This window comes from Sinocyclocheilus grahami, unplaced genomic scaffold (assembly GCF_001515645.1).
Source record: "Sinocyclocheilus grahami isolate Dianchi unplaced genomic scaffold, SAMN03320097.WGS_v1.1 scaffold233.1, whole genome shotgun sequence".
In the NCBI taxonomy this organism is placed as follows: Eukaryota; Metazoa; Chordata; class Actinopteri; order Cypriniformes; family Cyprinidae; genus Sinocyclocheilus; species Sinocyclocheilus grahami.
In genome coordinates this window covers 443,830-462,146 of record NW_015505412.1, presented here as the reverse complement: position 1 = coordinate 462,146, position 18,317 = coordinate 443,830, and the positions used below count along the sequence as shown (strand labels likewise).

General features: G+C 35.7%; 1 protein-coding gene across 1 annotated transcript in view; it reads left to right on the top strand.

The window, feature by feature from the left end:
• Positions 1-14,374, top strand: part of lrp1bb (low density lipoprotein receptor-related protein 1Bb) — a 373,072-nt gene extending 358,698 nt beyond the window's left edge. The window contains exons 83-91 of the mRNA XM_016288691.1: positions 1,888-2,049; positions 2,593-2,767; positions 3,902-4,006; positions 9,243-9,356; positions 11,195-11,271; positions 11,571-11,661; positions 12,117-12,267; positions 12,783-12,857; positions 13,401-14,374. Coding sequence (XP_016144177.1) covers positions 1,888-2,049; positions 2,593-2,767; positions 3,902-4,006; positions 9,243-9,356; positions 11,195-11,271; positions 11,571-11,661; positions 12,117-12,267; positions 12,783-12,857; positions 13,401-13,541 — 1,091 coding nt within the window. The 3' untranslated portion in view covers positions 13,542-14,374. The remainder of the gene's footprint in view (positions 1-1,887; positions 2,050-2,592; positions 2,768-3,901; positions 4,007-9,242; positions 9,357-11,194; positions 11,272-11,570; positions 11,662-12,116; positions 12,268-12,782; positions 12,858-13,400) is intronic.
• The last annotated feature ends 3,943 nt before the right edge of the window (positions 14,375-18,317 follow it).

Sequence of the window (18,317 nt, the reverse complement as noted above, 5' to 3'; positions counted from 1 at the left end):
GCCAGCTGCACCTGTCCAGAGGGGAAGACCTTGGTCAATGGCTCTTGTATTGACCCCATTGTCTCAGGTCTGAAGCCTCACTTTACTGTAGGGCTGCTCACTTTTTTCATGTTTTTGTGGGTACAAAAGAACATGAAGATTCAATGAAAAATGTTTTTTATTTGTTTCAACATTGTAAAGGTGAGTTGTGCCGACCTGCCTGTGAGAATGGAGGACGTTGCATGGCCAATGAAAAAGGAGACTGGCGCTGTTACTGCTGGCCTAATTTCTCTGGGGAACGTTGTGAAGTCAACCACTGTACAGATTACTGCTTAAACGGAGGCACGTGCACTGGCTCACCTCTTGGTAAGAAACTCTTAAACAGCTTTGTGTAGATTTCAATACATGATTGAAATCTTTGCCTCAGTCTGAGTAATGAAGTATTTGAAATGGTCTTATATTCAGTACTTGTGAACAAATTACATTCATTCTACATGCAACTACTGTGATGAGGAGTTCTTCTAAATTAAAATTGTAAAGACATCTGTTAACTAAACTGTGTGGCAGTGTGTGTGTGCTTGTAATAATGGTTATTCTCTAAAATTATTCAAGGCAGCATATGGACTCTTGGTTTGTATGCTAATGTGCAATTGATCTGTTTTAATAAAGAATTCATTTGAAATTGAGCACTTTGTTCCCAAATGTAGAAACTTACAAAGGATTGCTGATGACAAAATCAGTTGAGTGTTTGTTTGCACCTCAATTAAAATTAGCCAGGAGTGTCATATTACAGCTTTATCTATCATAATCAATCATCTGACTGACGAGGCATGTAAGAAAGCAATTATACTTAACATCAGAATCCTCTGAAGTTTGATACATTTCTTCATTTTCTCTGGTGATTGTTAATGGTCAAGTGGGGTGCAGTGTTATTAAAAAGAGCATAGTGACTGAGTGAAAGCTTTGCTTATAAGTAGAACTATATATTTTATTGAGGTCATATCATGAGGGAGGTGTATTGTAAAAACTCAAAACTCAACACCGTTTATTGAATCTAAACAAAAACAGCTCATTTACCTCAGATTTTTAATGTTTAGTGATTACATTTAAACACATGCACTACAATGTATGCGGCATGTGGCTCTGCATATCTTTTTAAAGGATCTCAATGATGTTTATTTTTAACTATAGTATACAGTATTTAACTATATAATTCTAATATAGAATAGAATAGCATAGACTAGACTAGAATAGAATAGAATAGAATAGAATAGAATAGAATAGAGCAATGTCCTACCTTGATTTGTTCAAAAGTGTTTGTAAATTATTATTTCCATTTCCCAGGTTGTTATGGTCACACAGGATTGTTTACACATTAAACTTGTGACCACAATAAAATAATGTAGTTCTTGCAACAAGAAATCATGATCTTAAGAAACTAAAATGTCATTCCCTAAGCATGGTTTCAAGAGTAATATGTTGTGGCCTTGACATGCAATGACATTTCCACAAGTTTATGTGTTATGGCCAAAATAATGTCCCTTCTTGTCATAAATGACTCCATTCATTTACATAGTGTTTTTTGTTTTTGTTTTGTTTTTTATTCAGGCCACTTTTACACTAAACCTTTCGGTTCAAGTTTGTACCACAGAACGTGGTTCATTTGGTTGGTGTTAGAGCTGTTTTCAGACAGCTTTTCATCAGGTGTCAATTTATGGTACTTGTAGACTCCAGTATAGCTCAAAGTATAAATTGCTTCCTGTAAAATTATAACATTTCTCATGGCCTGTTCTGAAATTGCCAGGTTTTGCCAACAGCTCACATTCTCTCAACTTTTGGTAGTAAAACCAAAAGGACAAAACATGAATAAAACGCTCACATGGACACATCTGTCTACTCCAATCTTAGGGAAACCTACTTGCCGCTGCGTGACAGGCTTCACTGGCCCTAACTGTGAGAGGCGGGTCTGTGATAATCACTGTCTGAATGGAGGCACGTGTGACGTAAGCCTTGGAAACCAGCCAGTGTGTCGCTGCTTGGCAGAGTACACGGGTGACCGCTGTCTTTATCGTAAGTATTGTAAGAGATTGCTTGTACCAAGCAGAAATGGTCAGAAACTGCATTTTAATTCAATAGGTCAGTGATTCTCTTGGCAGGTGATTACATCTACCACTGTGCCCTTTTAATTGAGTTTTCTCTCCACAGCTGGCAACAGCAACAAAAAAGGCCCAATGAAAGCAAATATTGTATTTGACTCGAAAGGGCATTTGCTAGTATTTGAACAATCTGTGCCCAAAGAGGTTTTCTAAATGCTGCTGTAACAACCTTGAGGTGTTTCTGTGCTTTGCTGATAAAATATTTGTAGTTATAAAGTCTTTGTTATTATAATTTGTTGCAAAACCATTTAATCTGCGCACCCGTAATGCATTTTCAGTGCTGTGCACCCAAGGGGTGACACATTTTCATCTTAGGACCAGTAGATATTTGCTGCGGATAATTAAGTCTCATTAAAGCTTTGTAAAATTCTAATTAAACTTGAGCATAATATGAAAGAAATGTGCCCTCATATCTTAATTAAGGACATATCTTGTGCTTTTTTTTTCTCACTGACAGACATCTGTCATCACCACTGCGTCCATTCCCAGGCCTGCACACTGTCCAGCTCCGGACACGTTGAATGCGTGTGCCCGCCTCGCTATGAAGGCATCAAGTGTGATGTCGACAAGTGCCTGCGGTGCCATGGAGCACCATGTATCATTAATGGAGATACAGGAGATGTGGCTTGCAAGTTAGTTGCTTTTAATATCTCTGAAAATGATTTATGTGATGGCAAACATATTTGAAAATAGTTGTTATTTTTACAGTTCAGTTTAGTGGTTGTATTGCATTGTATTATTAAACACTTCGCATTTAAAAATCATTTCCATCTAAAGCAAATTAAGTACAGAACTAATGTTGTGCAAAAGTATAATTCTATTCAGGATAGTAATTGGTAACATTCAAGTAGCTCATAATGATACAAAGCCTAATTCATATACTTTATTTATTTGATCAAAAATGCAGTAAAAACAGAAATATTATTCCAATTTCAAATAATTGTTTGCTATTTTAATATTGCAAACATGTTTGAATACAGTCATTGTTTGTACAGTTCTGTTTGGTGATTGTGTTGGCACAGAAAATACACACTTCACCATTAAAATAATTATTCATCTAAAGCAAATTTAATTAATCAAAAATGCAGTAAAAACAGTAATAATGCAAAATATTATTACAATTTAAAAAATGTTTTCTATTTTAGTATTGCAAGCATATTTGCATAGTTATTATTTTTGCATTTATATTTGGTGATTGTATATTACACGCTTTGCCTTTGAAAATCATTCCTCATCTAAAGTAAATTAAGTACAGAATTGCTTTTCTGACATTTATTTCAACACATTCAGCAAAATATAATTCTATTCAGGATAATAAAGTTCCAGCAACTCCGGTGACATTCAAGTAGCTCATAATGATACAAAGTCTATTTTATATAATTCATTGTTTTTTTTATTAAAAATACACTAAAAACAGTTATAATGTGAAATATTATTATTACAGTTTTAAATAATTGTTTATTCTTTTAAAATTACAAACATGTTCGAATACAGTCATTATTTTTATGGTTAGGTTTGGTGATTGTATTGGCACAGAAATCATTCATCATCTGAAGCAATTCTGCCATTATTTCTGCACATTCAGCAAAATATAATTATATTCAGGATAATAAAGTTCCAGCAACTGCGGTGACATTAAAGCAGCTCATAATGATACAAAGCCTAATTTATAGAATTTATTATTTATTAAGTTCACACTGAAATGACTCCTTGGTTTATGCAAGAACCACATTTTTAGCTTTTCCAATTTGTTGTCGTTCTGCCAGCTGTACCAGTGGTCGAATTGCCTCCAGCTGCCAGTTGTGTGACGGCTACTGCTATAACGGAGGCACCTGTCATCTGGACCCCGACACCAGCCTACCCTTCTGCCAGTAAGAATGACTAAGTGCCTCCTTTTGTCCACATTCCAATTCTCAGCTATTAGACCCACACAGCGCATAACCATGGATGTCTTACCATTCATTTAGAAAAGTTGTACAGATGTCAGAGACTCATAAGTTTCCCATCAATGGGGCCCAAAATTACCTCAGTGGGGGGCTCTACACTGGTACTTAGTTTGACAGACTTATAAAGCACAGAGGAATAATAAGGCCAAGCTCTTGTGTGCCTAAAAGCCTACATTTGGTTAAAAATCAAATTACATCGAACCTGAAAGCTATTTCTTTATTATGTTTTTTTTTATTGTTAATATTATTGTTAATATAATTTGTGGATTTAATCATCAAACCTACTAAATACACCACTGTTTGAAAGTTTGGAGCCAGATTTATTTTTATTTTTTTTTCTGAAATAAATCTTGCATGCTCACAAAGGCTGCATTTATTTGATCAGGAATACATTAAAGGGGTCATATTATGTGATGTCAAGCTTTCCTTTCTCTTTGGAGTGTTACAAGCTTTTGGTGCATAAAGAAGATCTGTAAAGTTGCAAAGACTAAAGTCTCAAATCCAAAGAGATACTCTTTATAAAAGTTAAGAATCAACCACGCCTACCTAAAACGGCTCGTTCTAACACGCCCCACATGTCTACGTCACGATATGGAAATATTAGCATAATGCCGCCCAAATGTTCACGCAAAGAAAGAAGGCGTGGTTTCAGGAACAGCAGTAGTGTTGATGCAGCCATGTCAGTGAGATGCTGTGTGTTTCAGTGCGAAAGCAAAATCACTTTATTTGGCCTTCCGGAAGTAGATGCAATTAGGGATCATTGGTTAAGATTTATTTACAACAGAACAGCACAACCCAGATGTTCGAATTTGTGCAACGCATTTTATGGACTACAGTTTTTTTAACCTAGAAGAGTACAAGGCTGGCTGTGCACAAAGGCTATTTCTAAAAAAAAAAAGGGTCAATTCCGACTTTGCTATGACAATCTGTCGCTTCTGAATCAGCGACTGTAAGTATGTTTTCTTATTATTTTAAGTATTTGCTATTGACTGTTCAAATGCGCAGTTTTGTGCAGCGCAGAGTAATGCGTTGTGTGTGTGTGTGTGTGTGTGTGTGAGGGGAACAGGGTCACATCACAGGAGAGTGAACTGCCTGTCAGAAATCATAGCACGTCAGCTGTCTTAACCGCGGCTTGTGTACTGCATCATCACTGTGTCTGTCACGCGACTCTGTTGCCCTTTCGGGCTTGAACTGATGGTAAAACTAACGACATTATTAACGGTCTTGATATTTATTTTGAAAGATGAAGCTCGCGATTATGGTAAGGGCCGTTACATTTCCGACGTGTGCTTGTGGTGTTCGGCCAATCACAATGCACTGGGTCAGCTGGCCAATCAGAGCAGACTGCACTTGTCAAAGGAGGGGGCTTTGTTGAAAATGACGTGTTTGAGGGAGGTGGGGCATAGAAGACCTACAATAATGTACAGTATTTGAAAAATAATGTGTTTTTTGAACATTAAAGCATGTCAACATATTCTGTTGCACCAAATACACAAAATAATTATCTTTAAAATAGCATCATATGACCCCTTTAATACAGGAATATTGTGACATTTTTTCTATTTAAAATAACTATTTTCTATTTTAATGTCTTAAAATGTAATTTATTCCTGTGATGGCTAAGCTGAATTTTCAGCAGCCATTACTCCAGTCGTCAGTGTCACATGATCCCTCACAAATCATTCTGATATTGAGTTGATGAATAGAAATTAATAGCATTTATTTAAAATAGTAAGACATTAATAATGTTACAAAATATTCTGTCACTTATGATCAATTTATTGTGTTCATGTTGAATACAAATAATTAAAAAAAAATAACTGACCCCAAACTTTTGATAATATATAATATAATTGTGTATCATTTTTTAAATCAATGATCACTAATGAAATGCTAAACATACAGTATAGCTGAAGTTACTGAATTCATAAAGTCTGAAGTCAAAGTTTGATTAATACTGTAAAATCATGAATGGTTTTGAGCTGTCATCTTTGGACATGAAGTTTTGTTGTCAGGTGCAGCATTTTCTTTTTTACACGTTGATAAAGATGAGGTTAGGCTCACACTGTGCAGGACCTGCTAAAAGGATGTCCACCCTGTGGACTTGTGTATATTGGGACACAGTCCTGAGAACAGCTGGAGTCCTGCTTTGTTTGGTTTGGCAGGCAGGAATGGATACATTTAGAAACCCTGACAATTTGTTTTGCCAAGATTAAATTCGCTTTTCCATTGCAAGATCAGGAACAGGTGAAAGCAGGGGCCCTTGCTGAGCACCATGTGTTTAGAGGTAGTAAGCCCACAAAGCTGCCAGATATTACCAGTAAAAAAACAAAATGTTCATATATATACACAGTGGTGGCCAAAATTATTACAACACTTTTATTTAATACACAAGTTTCACAATTTGAGTTGAATTACTGAAATAAATTAACTTTTCCACAACATTCTAATTTATTGAGATGCACCTGTATTTAAGAGGTTTTCGTTTTCAGTTGTTTTTCTTGAATGGGCCATTACAATGCCCATAAAACAAACTATTGCCAGAACTACCTGTGATGGAAGGAATCTGCTGGAACAATGAAAATGATGGACTGGCCCCCTCAAGTTCGGACCTCAACCCCATCGAGCAAATTTGGGGCGAGTTGGAAAATAAACTGGACAGATCTATTGTTCATTTAATGGACATCTTTGGCTTGAGTTGCAGAAGGCATGGGATAACAATAGTGTTGAATTTCTCAGGCAATATATTGACACTATGTCAGAGATATGTACTGCTGTAATTGCTGCAAAAGTTGGACATACCAAATATTAAAAGTTAAAAGTGGATAAAAACAGTATGACTCACTTTGATATTTGTTGTGTTCAGAGCAACCATCTGCATGTTTCATGATCATTATTAAATGAAATCGTGTTTTGGAGGCAAAAAAGGTCAATATTTTCAGATCTGTCAGGTGTTCTAACAATTTTGACCACCACAATTAAGATACAATATGAAAAGCTGATAAGGCCTGAAAAGCAGTTTCAATACAACAGTTTCTCATGTATTTATTCTTGGCTTTGCAGGGATCCACATTTAAATTTGTTCTATCATTTTTAAATTTACATTTTCAGTTGTCTTTTTTATAGTATCTTTTGTTTAATTAATATTTTAATAAATATTAAAATCTATTATATCTTATATTGTCTTATTTATTTGTTTGTTTGTTTATTTATTTGTCATTTACTTAACTACATCACAATATAAGATAAATGCTGAATTTAGAATTACTTTTAGTTCAGAGAATCAATTATAAACATCTAGTAAGGCCTGAAAAAGCAGTGATTTGCAGTGTTGCATATTGCATATAACATAAGCTGAATAAGCCGCAGCCTAATGCAAAACTAAGTCACTCCCATTATAATCAACGAGTTGCCAATTGAGTGTGGGATGTTATACACACCAGTGCACTCATAATTTTCCACAATCATTTTAATTGCAAATGCCTGTGAAATGCCCATACTGTTAAGCCCTGCTTTAAAGAATCTCTGTGGTTCATAAGGTCCTGCTTTCTTGATTTGCTATTACTTTGTTGTGTGCATTTGTAAAGACCCAAATAAATAGTTAGAGAGACATGATTGTTAATGATTTCCCGTACTATTTGCACCTCCTGAACATTTTGTCATATGCAAGATATTTACAGTCATTAATCTTCTTCCCATCAGATTTGATTAGCTGCAAACACAGATTGTGACAGAAGGCATGTAAAACGGATGCTTTCTGAAGCGTGGTGGTTAGCAAGCATTAAATTATCACCAGCTTCATTTAGTCTCCAAACTTAAACAGATTGTAAATAGTTGTTTTGAAAATTGTGGAATGTTCTGAGCCGTTTATATGGCATTTGTGGCAATGACTGCCATAATCAAGAGAATGGAATCAATTTCTATGCAAATTATCTCTCAGGGGTTTTTTATTGTGAGGTTCCGATAATGTGTTTCATTCATTGGCTCTGAGTCACAGGAAATGTATGGGATGATGGATCTGTATCTGGAAAGAAGATTGAATATAATGTAAATTAATTTCTTATCAAAGCCTATAGTCATATATTCTTGGAAAGGCAAAGTTCTTTCCTTCAAAGCACACCTATTTACCTTTGAGATGCTCAGACAACCTGACAAGAAGACAGAATATTCTCCAGAATGCAAACAGACCACCAATTAAGTTGTCTGCCAATGATTTCTTAAAAGAAATGATATATAATTACAAATAAATTATATGATTTTATGGCAAGAGTCGCAAAGTATGGGAAATTATTAACATCAGCATTTCTCTCTAATGATTTATTGGGGTCTACACTGAACAAAACAGCTTTATTTTGAAGACCATTTTGATATATTTTACAGGGTATTGTTTCTGCCAACTTGAAAATTCACAACACATTTCCAATTTATTTATTTTTTTTGTGCTGTCCTCACTAGATATCTGCGATGAACTCATCTGTCAACATCAAAACCTGAGACTGGCTCAGGCACAGGTTCACTTCACTATCGCTTTTCTTTGGCTCACTCTCCGTTCCAGTGAAATCACAAAATAAAATGCATCTGGATGTGTTATACATACTCTGACAGTTTGGATTGTTTCATAAAAAAAAGCAGGAGACAACAAGATTTTAGTCTGAAGCCCCATGATTTGAAAATCATTAGGGGTTATGGAAAAATCTGGAAGGATCAGGGAGTTTTGAGTCATTATTCAGTTTTCTTAGTGAATATGTTCTGAAATATTTAATCAGCTATACCTTGCTCATATGTAGAGAAAAATGTGATAATATCAGTCTGTCTATTAAAAGTCTTTCAGACATACAAAATAAATTGAAACCCACCCTGCAATCTTTGTAAAATGATTTCTTAAAAAAAGATTTTTTCAGTAAACATGAACACATCATTGAAAAGTCATGGCAATTCATGGGCGAACAAGTGTGGGAACCCTGAATCCTAGAACCCCTGGAGTGAATATTTTTGAAATGCGTATTGCTGATTTAATTTCATGGTCATAAAACATAAAGGATCCTGAAACTATAAGCAAGAAATACACCTGCTGCTACTCTACAGATCATGCACATTTCTTCCCAGTTCTTCACACTTATTTCAATTCTTACTGTGCTCACCTCACTGCGATGTCTTGCAGCTGCACGGCAGGGTTCAAGAACCAGCGTTGCGATGAGCTGGCCAATCCCTGCGATTACTACTGTCAGAATGAAGGAATATGCACAATAACTGCCCTTAACAAACCTCGATGCAAGTAGGTCCCACTGTTCACCTGATTCAGATGCCTCATCTCCACCAGACTCCATCCATCCAGTTGATTTAACCTCCCTGCTTCCCCACTGTCCACTTCCCATAATCCTACAGCACCATCCTGAAGAACACGCATCCCATACTGTGCAAACTCTCCACACATTTAGGATTCTCTCATTTGTTCTGCATTTGTTTGGGATGTGTACTTTTTGTTGGGTCTGTGTACTTTTTGTCTGTTTAATTTGTCTAACATCCTGTACAGTCTCAGCTTAGGGAGGAATTAATATACAGCCAAATAATTACAAAATGTCTGCAATGTTTGTAAAATAGTTTTAATGTGAATGATCCAGTCTTCACCCTCATATCATCCGCTGATAAACAAACATCAAACATCTGTTTAATCATAAACATGACCTCCACTGGACCGCTTCCAATTACAAATAAGATGATTCATGACTTTCTTTCCGCTTTACTGCTCGCCATCTAATGAGTGTTTTCAGTTTGTTTGCATGTTTGCCTACGCTTAAAGTGATAGTACACCTAAAGCTGACAAATAAATGTGTAAAAAATAAAATAAAACATAAAATAATTTTAAAGCACCATGACTGCATTTATGTGCTCAAAAATACAGCAAAACACTAATATAATAGTGAAATAGTATTACAAGTTAAAATAACTGCTTTAAATAGTAATGCTTGGTTTTGTTTTGTATTAAAGGGTTAGTTCACCCAAAAACTGAAGATTAGCCCATGTTTTACTCACCCTCAAGGCATGCTAGGTGTATATGACTTTCTTCTTTCAGACGAATCCAATCAGAGTTATATTTTACATTTTCCTTGCTCTTCCAAGCTTTATAATGGCATGGGTGGGTGTTTTTGTTCAACAGTCCAAAAGTAGTCAAATAAAGCGCATCTATCCATATTAAAACATGCCTCACATGGCTACAGGGGGTAAATAATGGTAAATTATTTTTTGTAAAAAAAAAAAATATTCTTCTTTAAAATTATATAAACAGTTTTGTGTAACTTCTGCTAACTGTCGTACGTGCGTTCATGAGAGACTGTCTTAGCGCATGCGAGTCTCATGAAAACCACCGTTTGTTTACGGGAGCAAAGGAAACAAAGTTTCCTTACTTTAGCAAAAGAATCCTCTTGGTTTATATCGAAATCCTCTGACATTTTTCTTTACAAATACTCGTTTTGTACTTCTAATTCATGACCGGCATTTTGTTTTGGTCTCTCTCCGTTGCGCTTCCGCGTCCGTTGCTAATCACCGATGCGTGTGCTGCGCATACGTCCTACGTCATCTGCCGGAATGGCTTCCGCCTACAACAGTTAGCAGGAGTGAAGGAAAGGTATTTATAACATTTGAAATATGGATATTTGTCTTACAAAAACACATTGACTTGATACAGGAGGCCTTTATTCACCCCTCGAGCTGTGTGAGGCGCGTTTTAATATGGATGGATGTGCTTTATTTGACTGCTTTTGGACTGTTGAAAAAAAAACACCCACCCATGCCAAGCTTGGAAGAGCAAGTAAAATGTTTTATATAACTCTGATTGGATTCGTCTGAAAGAAGAAAGTCATATACACCTAGGATGCCTTGAGGGTGAGTAAAACACAGTAATTTTCATTTTTGGGTGAAATAACCCTTTAAGGCTTTGTATGATTAAATGAGGACAGGAGTTGTATTATTGGGTGAACTATTCCTTTAAGTAGAATTTATGCCTGTGTCTGTTGAATCTCCCCTAAAAAACTGTTTTTAATTTGAAACTGTCAGCCGTTTGTTCTTTTTTCTTACTTGCCTTCTGTTTGTTTTGCCTCTGTTGTTTTAAATCAGATGCTCAGCTAATTGGTCGGGGACGCAGTGCGAGAGGCCGGCCCCTAAGAGCAGCCGCTCCGATAACACAGCTGGAGGTGAGCAACGAAGAGAGCTTTGACGCTTTATAAAGAGCTCTCCTCTACTAATTCAATAAGGATTCAGTCCTTGAATTATTAAAATGAAAAGATCCGTTATTTCATCAGTCAAACGACATCTGAATATACATCTGGGCTTCATGTTAAATATTGGTTTAATATATTTTCAGCTGCAGTAGTGTTTATTTAATTTCACTTTGATAGAGTATCTAATAATTTCCTGTTCCACCTGCATAGACACCTGGGGAAATAGACTTAATAGTAGCTTTTGCTTCTGGCTTTTTTCTTGTGTGAAACAGGAAGTATAGCTATCATTGTGCCATTGGTCCTGCTGGTCATTTTGATTGCTTCGGTGGTTACAGGTGTGTGCATCTGCAGAAGACGACAAAGGTACTTTTTGGAACTTTTTTTGTGCAATAATTGATTTATTTAATAATTTATCTAATAATATAATTGTATTTTTTATTAAATCTATATGATTTTAATTAAATCAAACATATATTATTTATTTATTTTATCTATCTTGAATTTAATTTATTTTATTATTTATTATACATAAGAAATGATTTATTTGAAATGATGATGAAAGTATTAAATACACAAAATAGACAAAAAATTAAATGTTGTATATGCATACAGACTGAAGCATTTTTTTTCTGTCGCATCGCCCCTTGCTGTTGTTTTTAGCCTGATGTGCCTTTGAGTGTCGTTGTAATCGTGTTAATTTGACAGCCTTAGTAATAAGCCACTTTGTATTTTGAATACATGTTCAAAAATGCACAGCCCATAAAAACAAACAGAGTCTCCAGACATCTGCAGCTATTTCAAGTGCATCTCTGTCGCAGGGGGAAACGTGTACAACGGCAGCCCATAACTAATGGAGGCATTAATGTGGAGATAGGCAATCCATCCTACAACATGTATGAGGTGGACCATGACAGCCACGCAGATGCCGGAAGCCTTCTCAAACCAAATTTCACACTTGATCCCCACAAGGTTTGTGTTTGGCATTTTTTAACACCCTTAATACAAGAAATGTCTGAGGTTGATGATGTAGATCCATAAATATCAATGTGGTAGATCCAGAAAGAACATGTTTCTTTTCTCTCCTGTAAAATATCTGTTGAATAAATGACAAGTGTAAATATGTAATTTTAACTATAGCTTTACACCAGGGCTTTTATCTTTTGCCTGCATCCTCCCACCCAATGAAAAATATTCACTGCTCCTGCGATTTCTTTTACCTTGAGAATTTGCCTCATTAAAGCTGCAAAAATTATTTTTTTTTACCCTTGCACAGAAATAACTGACATCTGTTTCTAAAGTCTAATGCCTCTTACATGCAGTGCTATATTGCCAGTAACAATACTGCTTTGTCCTGACTGTTTGTTTCATGCTATTTCATGTTTCTGTCTAAATTTGATTTAATATCAGCGTTTACGTAGATGTTGTTTAGTGACAATGACGTTCTAAATGTCGACTGCATGCTGGGGCAACTGTGTTTGTTCCAGGGCTGGTGTGTAAAATCCAGTGACCCTTGCACGCTGAATATTCACTCTGTCCCAAAGGAAGTAATACCTGGACAGGTGAACACCTTGGGCTCCTTTGTCTCAATTATTTGACTTGAGTATCACAGTCATTCTAAATGACATTTTTGCATGCATGTGTTGTGTGCAGTTTGCATGTGTCACTGTGATAGTATTTGCATGGCTTTATAGCTCAACTTCTGCTGTTTTTTTTACGTTTCTCGTTTTTAGTGGTTGATTTATGCAGGTGGTGAGGTTGATGGGGTTGTGAGTGACAGTTATAAAATATCAATCATCCTTTGCTGACATCAGTGTGTCACTATAAGCATGATTAAATACGCTTTTCAAAGTGTATCCAAATCCAAATGATGCTACAGAAACCACATTTGACTCCGGCTGCAGTGGGAGCAACTCCTTGAACCAACTTTCTGAAATCCTGCACAATTTGTTTTCAACATTTCATTTTTGTAGTATTATTTCATTAATTGAAATTCATTGTAAAACTATTTATTTTTATTCATTATGTTTTCCTTTAATATGAATTCTTACGTTTTTTTAAAGATAGTACGAATGTCAATTTTCCACAATTTTCTCTCCAAACAGCCAATGAACTACTCCAATCCGATGTATGCGAAGATGTACCTCGATGGTCAGAACTGTCGCAAACCAGTCATCAACATTGACGAAAGGAGAGAGCTACTCCCAAAGAAACTTGAGGGGACGATTCGAGAAACCGCCGCATAGCCTGACTACACTTTGTACTCTTTTTTTACTTAAATGTACAAAATGTATAAAACACGAGGAAAACAACAATTTTTCTATTTCCTATCAGGTTCCAGATATCTTGTTTATATTTGGTTTCTTGGCACCATCAGCATTGCGCCTTCATATCTGTTGCGATATTTGGAGACATACTTGTCCATTTATTTTTTTTAGCATTTTTGTTGTACTGCACATGTGATACACAACTGCTCATTTGCACATTGTGGACAGTTAACAAAACTACAATAGCAAAATCTTAGTTTTTTTTTAATTGGTGTGTTAATTTCTTCCTAAATTTTAAGTCCATTGCCTTGTGGCATCATGACAGCTTTGCCTTTTTTCTTTCTAGTGTTTACTTCACATTACACTGTGAACGTTTTCATTTCCTTATACTATTAACCTCATTTATCATATTTAATTATGCTAGAAATGCCATATTTGTGCCACTATAAGGGTTTTTGTTATATTCATGTAACATTTTCTTCTTTATTTTCCCCGCTTTCTTCCACAACATAGGGCTACACAAGTCAACCACTTGACTTCAGTCAGTTCTCTTTGAAGAATTGAGTTTATATCTATCCAGTGTTGTTTACTTTTGCTTCATGATGTGATTTTTCATTTCCACCACCCAGAAAAATGCTGCAATTATAAACCATGCTTATGAACCCCAACCATGTGGCATGCTGGGATAGCTCAGTGCCGAATAGAAATATTGACCAAGTGCAGTCTGGTCTACGGCTTGATGATATTCTTGCAGAGCTGATGTCAGTTTGATGGTCATTAAACTACAGTCTGGTAGTTTGAAAGAAGACTGTGGAAGAAAAAGCTACTTTTCTGCTACTTTGCCTGCTTAAAGCTACATTTGAGCTCAACAATACAACTACACCGGCTTCATCAAGCAAATTAAAGCTGACAAAATTGACTTCCTCACTGTTAGACAATAGACCTAGAACAAAAGATATCATGTATAGGTCACAGATCGCTCTTGACATGTCGTGGATACCGGAGAGAATCAAACTTACTGTTACATGGGAATTTTAGAGATTATGAATTAAATCACGTTACAGGTTACTTTCAGAAGGGATGCTACTAAGATACAACAGATTTTATAATTTTGTATTTGATTTATATGTCGTTTGGCTGCTTGTATTTTGGAAAAAAAATGTATTAAATGTAAGTACTTTTTATATAAAAAGCAAATCAATATAAAATAAAGACATTTTATTTCCATTTCAAACAGGATTCCTGTTTCTCTCTATACTTCACTGCTTCATTAAATTCTAGCTTTTGGTTTGAGTGACATTTCTTGCTTTGTGCTTGGACAGGAGTGTCAGAAGCTGGACAGTTTGAGATGTGAATCAGTAAGTTGAAGTTGGGGGGGTTCAGGTCTCAATGTTGGCAGCAGTGAAGTCAGCAAGGATACTATTCACTCTTGCTATCAGTGCTCATTATAATTTGAAGCTATTTTAAACCTGCATGCAAAGACTGCAGTGAATGCATTTCCATGATACATGTTCTGGGTGGCCATTACAAAACCTTTCCGTGTCTAATTTATTCCGACATGCACGTGGCATTGATGCTGCACATAATTCCCAAATCATTTTGTACGGGATTGTGCTTAAGACAATAAGTCTTAAACTAGGGTGCCATTATCAGGGTAAAATCCTTTAAATCCTTTTAATGAGGTAACAAAGCCAATTCCAAATGAAGTCACGATTCCATGCTGAGTGCAAAGCTCTTTCATTTCCTATTTCCCATGGGTACATTTCTTGAATTGACAATGATTCTTGATCATTTCCGTGGGTTTAATGTACTTCCCTTGAATACACACGGTCACATCTGCAAAATGTGTGTGTGTTTTGGTGGTTAGTTTCTGAACTCCAAACAGAAGAACAGAAATATTATATGAAGATATTTTCAAATCAAGTGCAAGACCTTGCATCTAATAATCATGTAATGGCAATGACACTATGTATAGCACATTGCATAAAGGACTATATGGTAAGATTTTGGCCACTTTAAGAATGATGCATCAGACAATGTGTATTAATTGTAAGAAATAAATGGAGCATTTGCTATTTTAGCTGTAATAGCACAAAATGTCAAATTTAAAGAGGCCAAGAATATTTACAAATTTAACTGACCAGATTTGAATTGAAGATGTGTCATAATAGCAACACTATAAATGCAAATTGAATGATTTACCTTAATTAGCCTGTAGGAAAAGCAAATGCACATCTAATTCATGGAAATACTGAATAATAGCCCCATGAATTACAATCAGCATTGAATAATTCATCTGTGACAATTCATCATACCCCAAGTCTAATTTTATGTTTTCACTTTAAATTAAAGCTTGAATTTTTTACTCCTCAAATTTAAAAACATTAACATCCATACATCCCTCATTAGCAGACACGCACAAAACAAGTGATATTCAAAATAATACAATGTCATAGATCACTATGAGACACAAAATTTGATCAATTGACCTCAAAACCGACTAAATGTCACAAATGTCAATATTCATGTGGAATGATCAAATTAAATGAGATTTTGTGCCATCTATGGTCGAGAATCAAATTAAGGTTGGGGGGTGAGGGTCATCTTGCCCCAGGAGGCATCTAACCACTTACCCAACCTGAAATTAAATCAGTTCAACGGTTTTTCAAGCATTCAAAATGAACATTTCCTGGTCACTCTTTTAGTTGTTAGGTTTATATTGTTGGTTGTTTTAAATCAAGGAAGTAGATAGTGAGTTTGTGCTCCAGAAAGAGCTTCCACTCGTCTGGGACATTTTCCATGAGATGCTAGAACATAGCTGTGGGAATTTGCTCTCATTTAAAGCAGCACTATGTAACTTTTTCTGTTCAAAATTTACAAAAATGTATATAATGAGCGAGTACATCATGAATTCATCTTCCAAACCGCGGTTTTGTCTTATTCCGAATCACTACGGTTACGGTACACTTATAATAAATACTTATATTTGGACTATTGTAGCCTGGTCGGATCGGGTCGTCACCGCTGCGGAGTAACACATACCTGCGTGTATCACCATAGACATAGAGAAGTTTCAACTTAGAGAAGTAGCACCGGTTGGAATGCTCTTCCGCGGGATGTGTGCAGTTCAGTTTATTAACCACTATAGAGCGCCAAAAGTAGTGCTGCTTTAATAACCACATCAGCGAGGTCAGGCACCAATGTTGGCTGATGGGATCTGGCTCACAGTTGCTGTTCCAATTCATCCCAAAGCTGTTCAGGTGTGGGGTTTGTGAAGACCAGTCAAGTTAGAAAACATCCTCCCCAAACTTTTAAAGATATTGGATGAAGATAAAAAATATTTAATTAAAAAAGAAGGAAAAAGCATCTAATGCGTCCTATGCTTTATCATCTTTGTGTGGGCTGTACTGAGGATGATACATTTCTCATGGTAGTTAGATTCATGATAAAATGATTAATTCTTGAATTTCTAAGAAATGTATCTTATGATATTGAACTTGATGAAAGAGAACTGTCATAGGTGTCATACTTTATCTCTTCGCCGTTATGATAAAAGCTTGCTAATGACGATATCAAGTGAAGCCTGCCATCGATTTCTTAATGGAACGGGCTGGTTTTATTCATAGGACAAAATTCGGCATTGGTGTAATAAAAGTAAGCCGGAATCCAAGTATTCATTATAGCAATCAATAATGGGAGGAAGAGACATGGTTACAATGAAGAGCATTCTGAACACTGGCACACAGATTTATGTTTCTCATTTAGCAACTCTGCTATATTCAGGTGGACCCATCAATTGTGCTTATCTGAAATAACTGAGACACAATTCATCTGGATAGAGGCGAAGTGGAAATAGATATTTCCGTTTTCATTGTCCTAGACAATGAAGTCACATGACAAATTCATGGTTTGTTATTCTTGAGTTAAACAATCTAGATTGACTTGCGTTGCTTGTGTGATGAAAATGTTTTAGCAGCTCGGCTTTAGAGACTCCTGATGGCGACTGAAATATGATATCTATTGTTTAGTGGCACTAGTTAATATCTTTGTGACATGCGTGCTTTTGCATGCATTATTCAGGTACGTCTGAACATTATCTTGGGAAATGAAGAGAAGGATCTAGACCATTCATAATAAGAGCAGGTGTCTGCAGTATTATTCCGTTTCATCTCCTGTTCTTTATTTCATAGAGATACAAATGACAGATACAGGGGCTTTAAGGACAGTGAGACATACTGTACTTCAGAAGAAAGATTTGACTTCCACTACCAAGCCTTACATGCATTTCACTGTATAGTGCTAGTACAGCACAGGTACTTCAAAGTGTTTAAGTTTTTGACAGCGGAAACCTATGTCAAAAAGAATATTTCATTAAAAGTCATGAATATGAGGGTGAATAAGTGTAAAGTTTCCAAAAACAATGAAAAAAAAAAAACCTTATGCCTGAGGTAAATGTACACACCACTGTTCAAAATATTGTGGTCGATAAGATTTTAAATGTTTTTTGAAAGTCTCTTATGCTCACCAAGGCTGCATTTATTTGATCAAATATAGAGTAAAAACAGTAATATTGTAAAATATTTTTACAATTTAAAATAACTGTTTCTTATGGAAGCCCATTTCCGAGTAAAAAATAAAACAATGTAATTACTTTTCATCTTGCAATTCAGATTTTTTTCTCAGAATAATTGTGAGATTTAAAGTCAAAATTTTGGGATATACTGACATTTTTCTTGCAATTGCGAATTTATATTT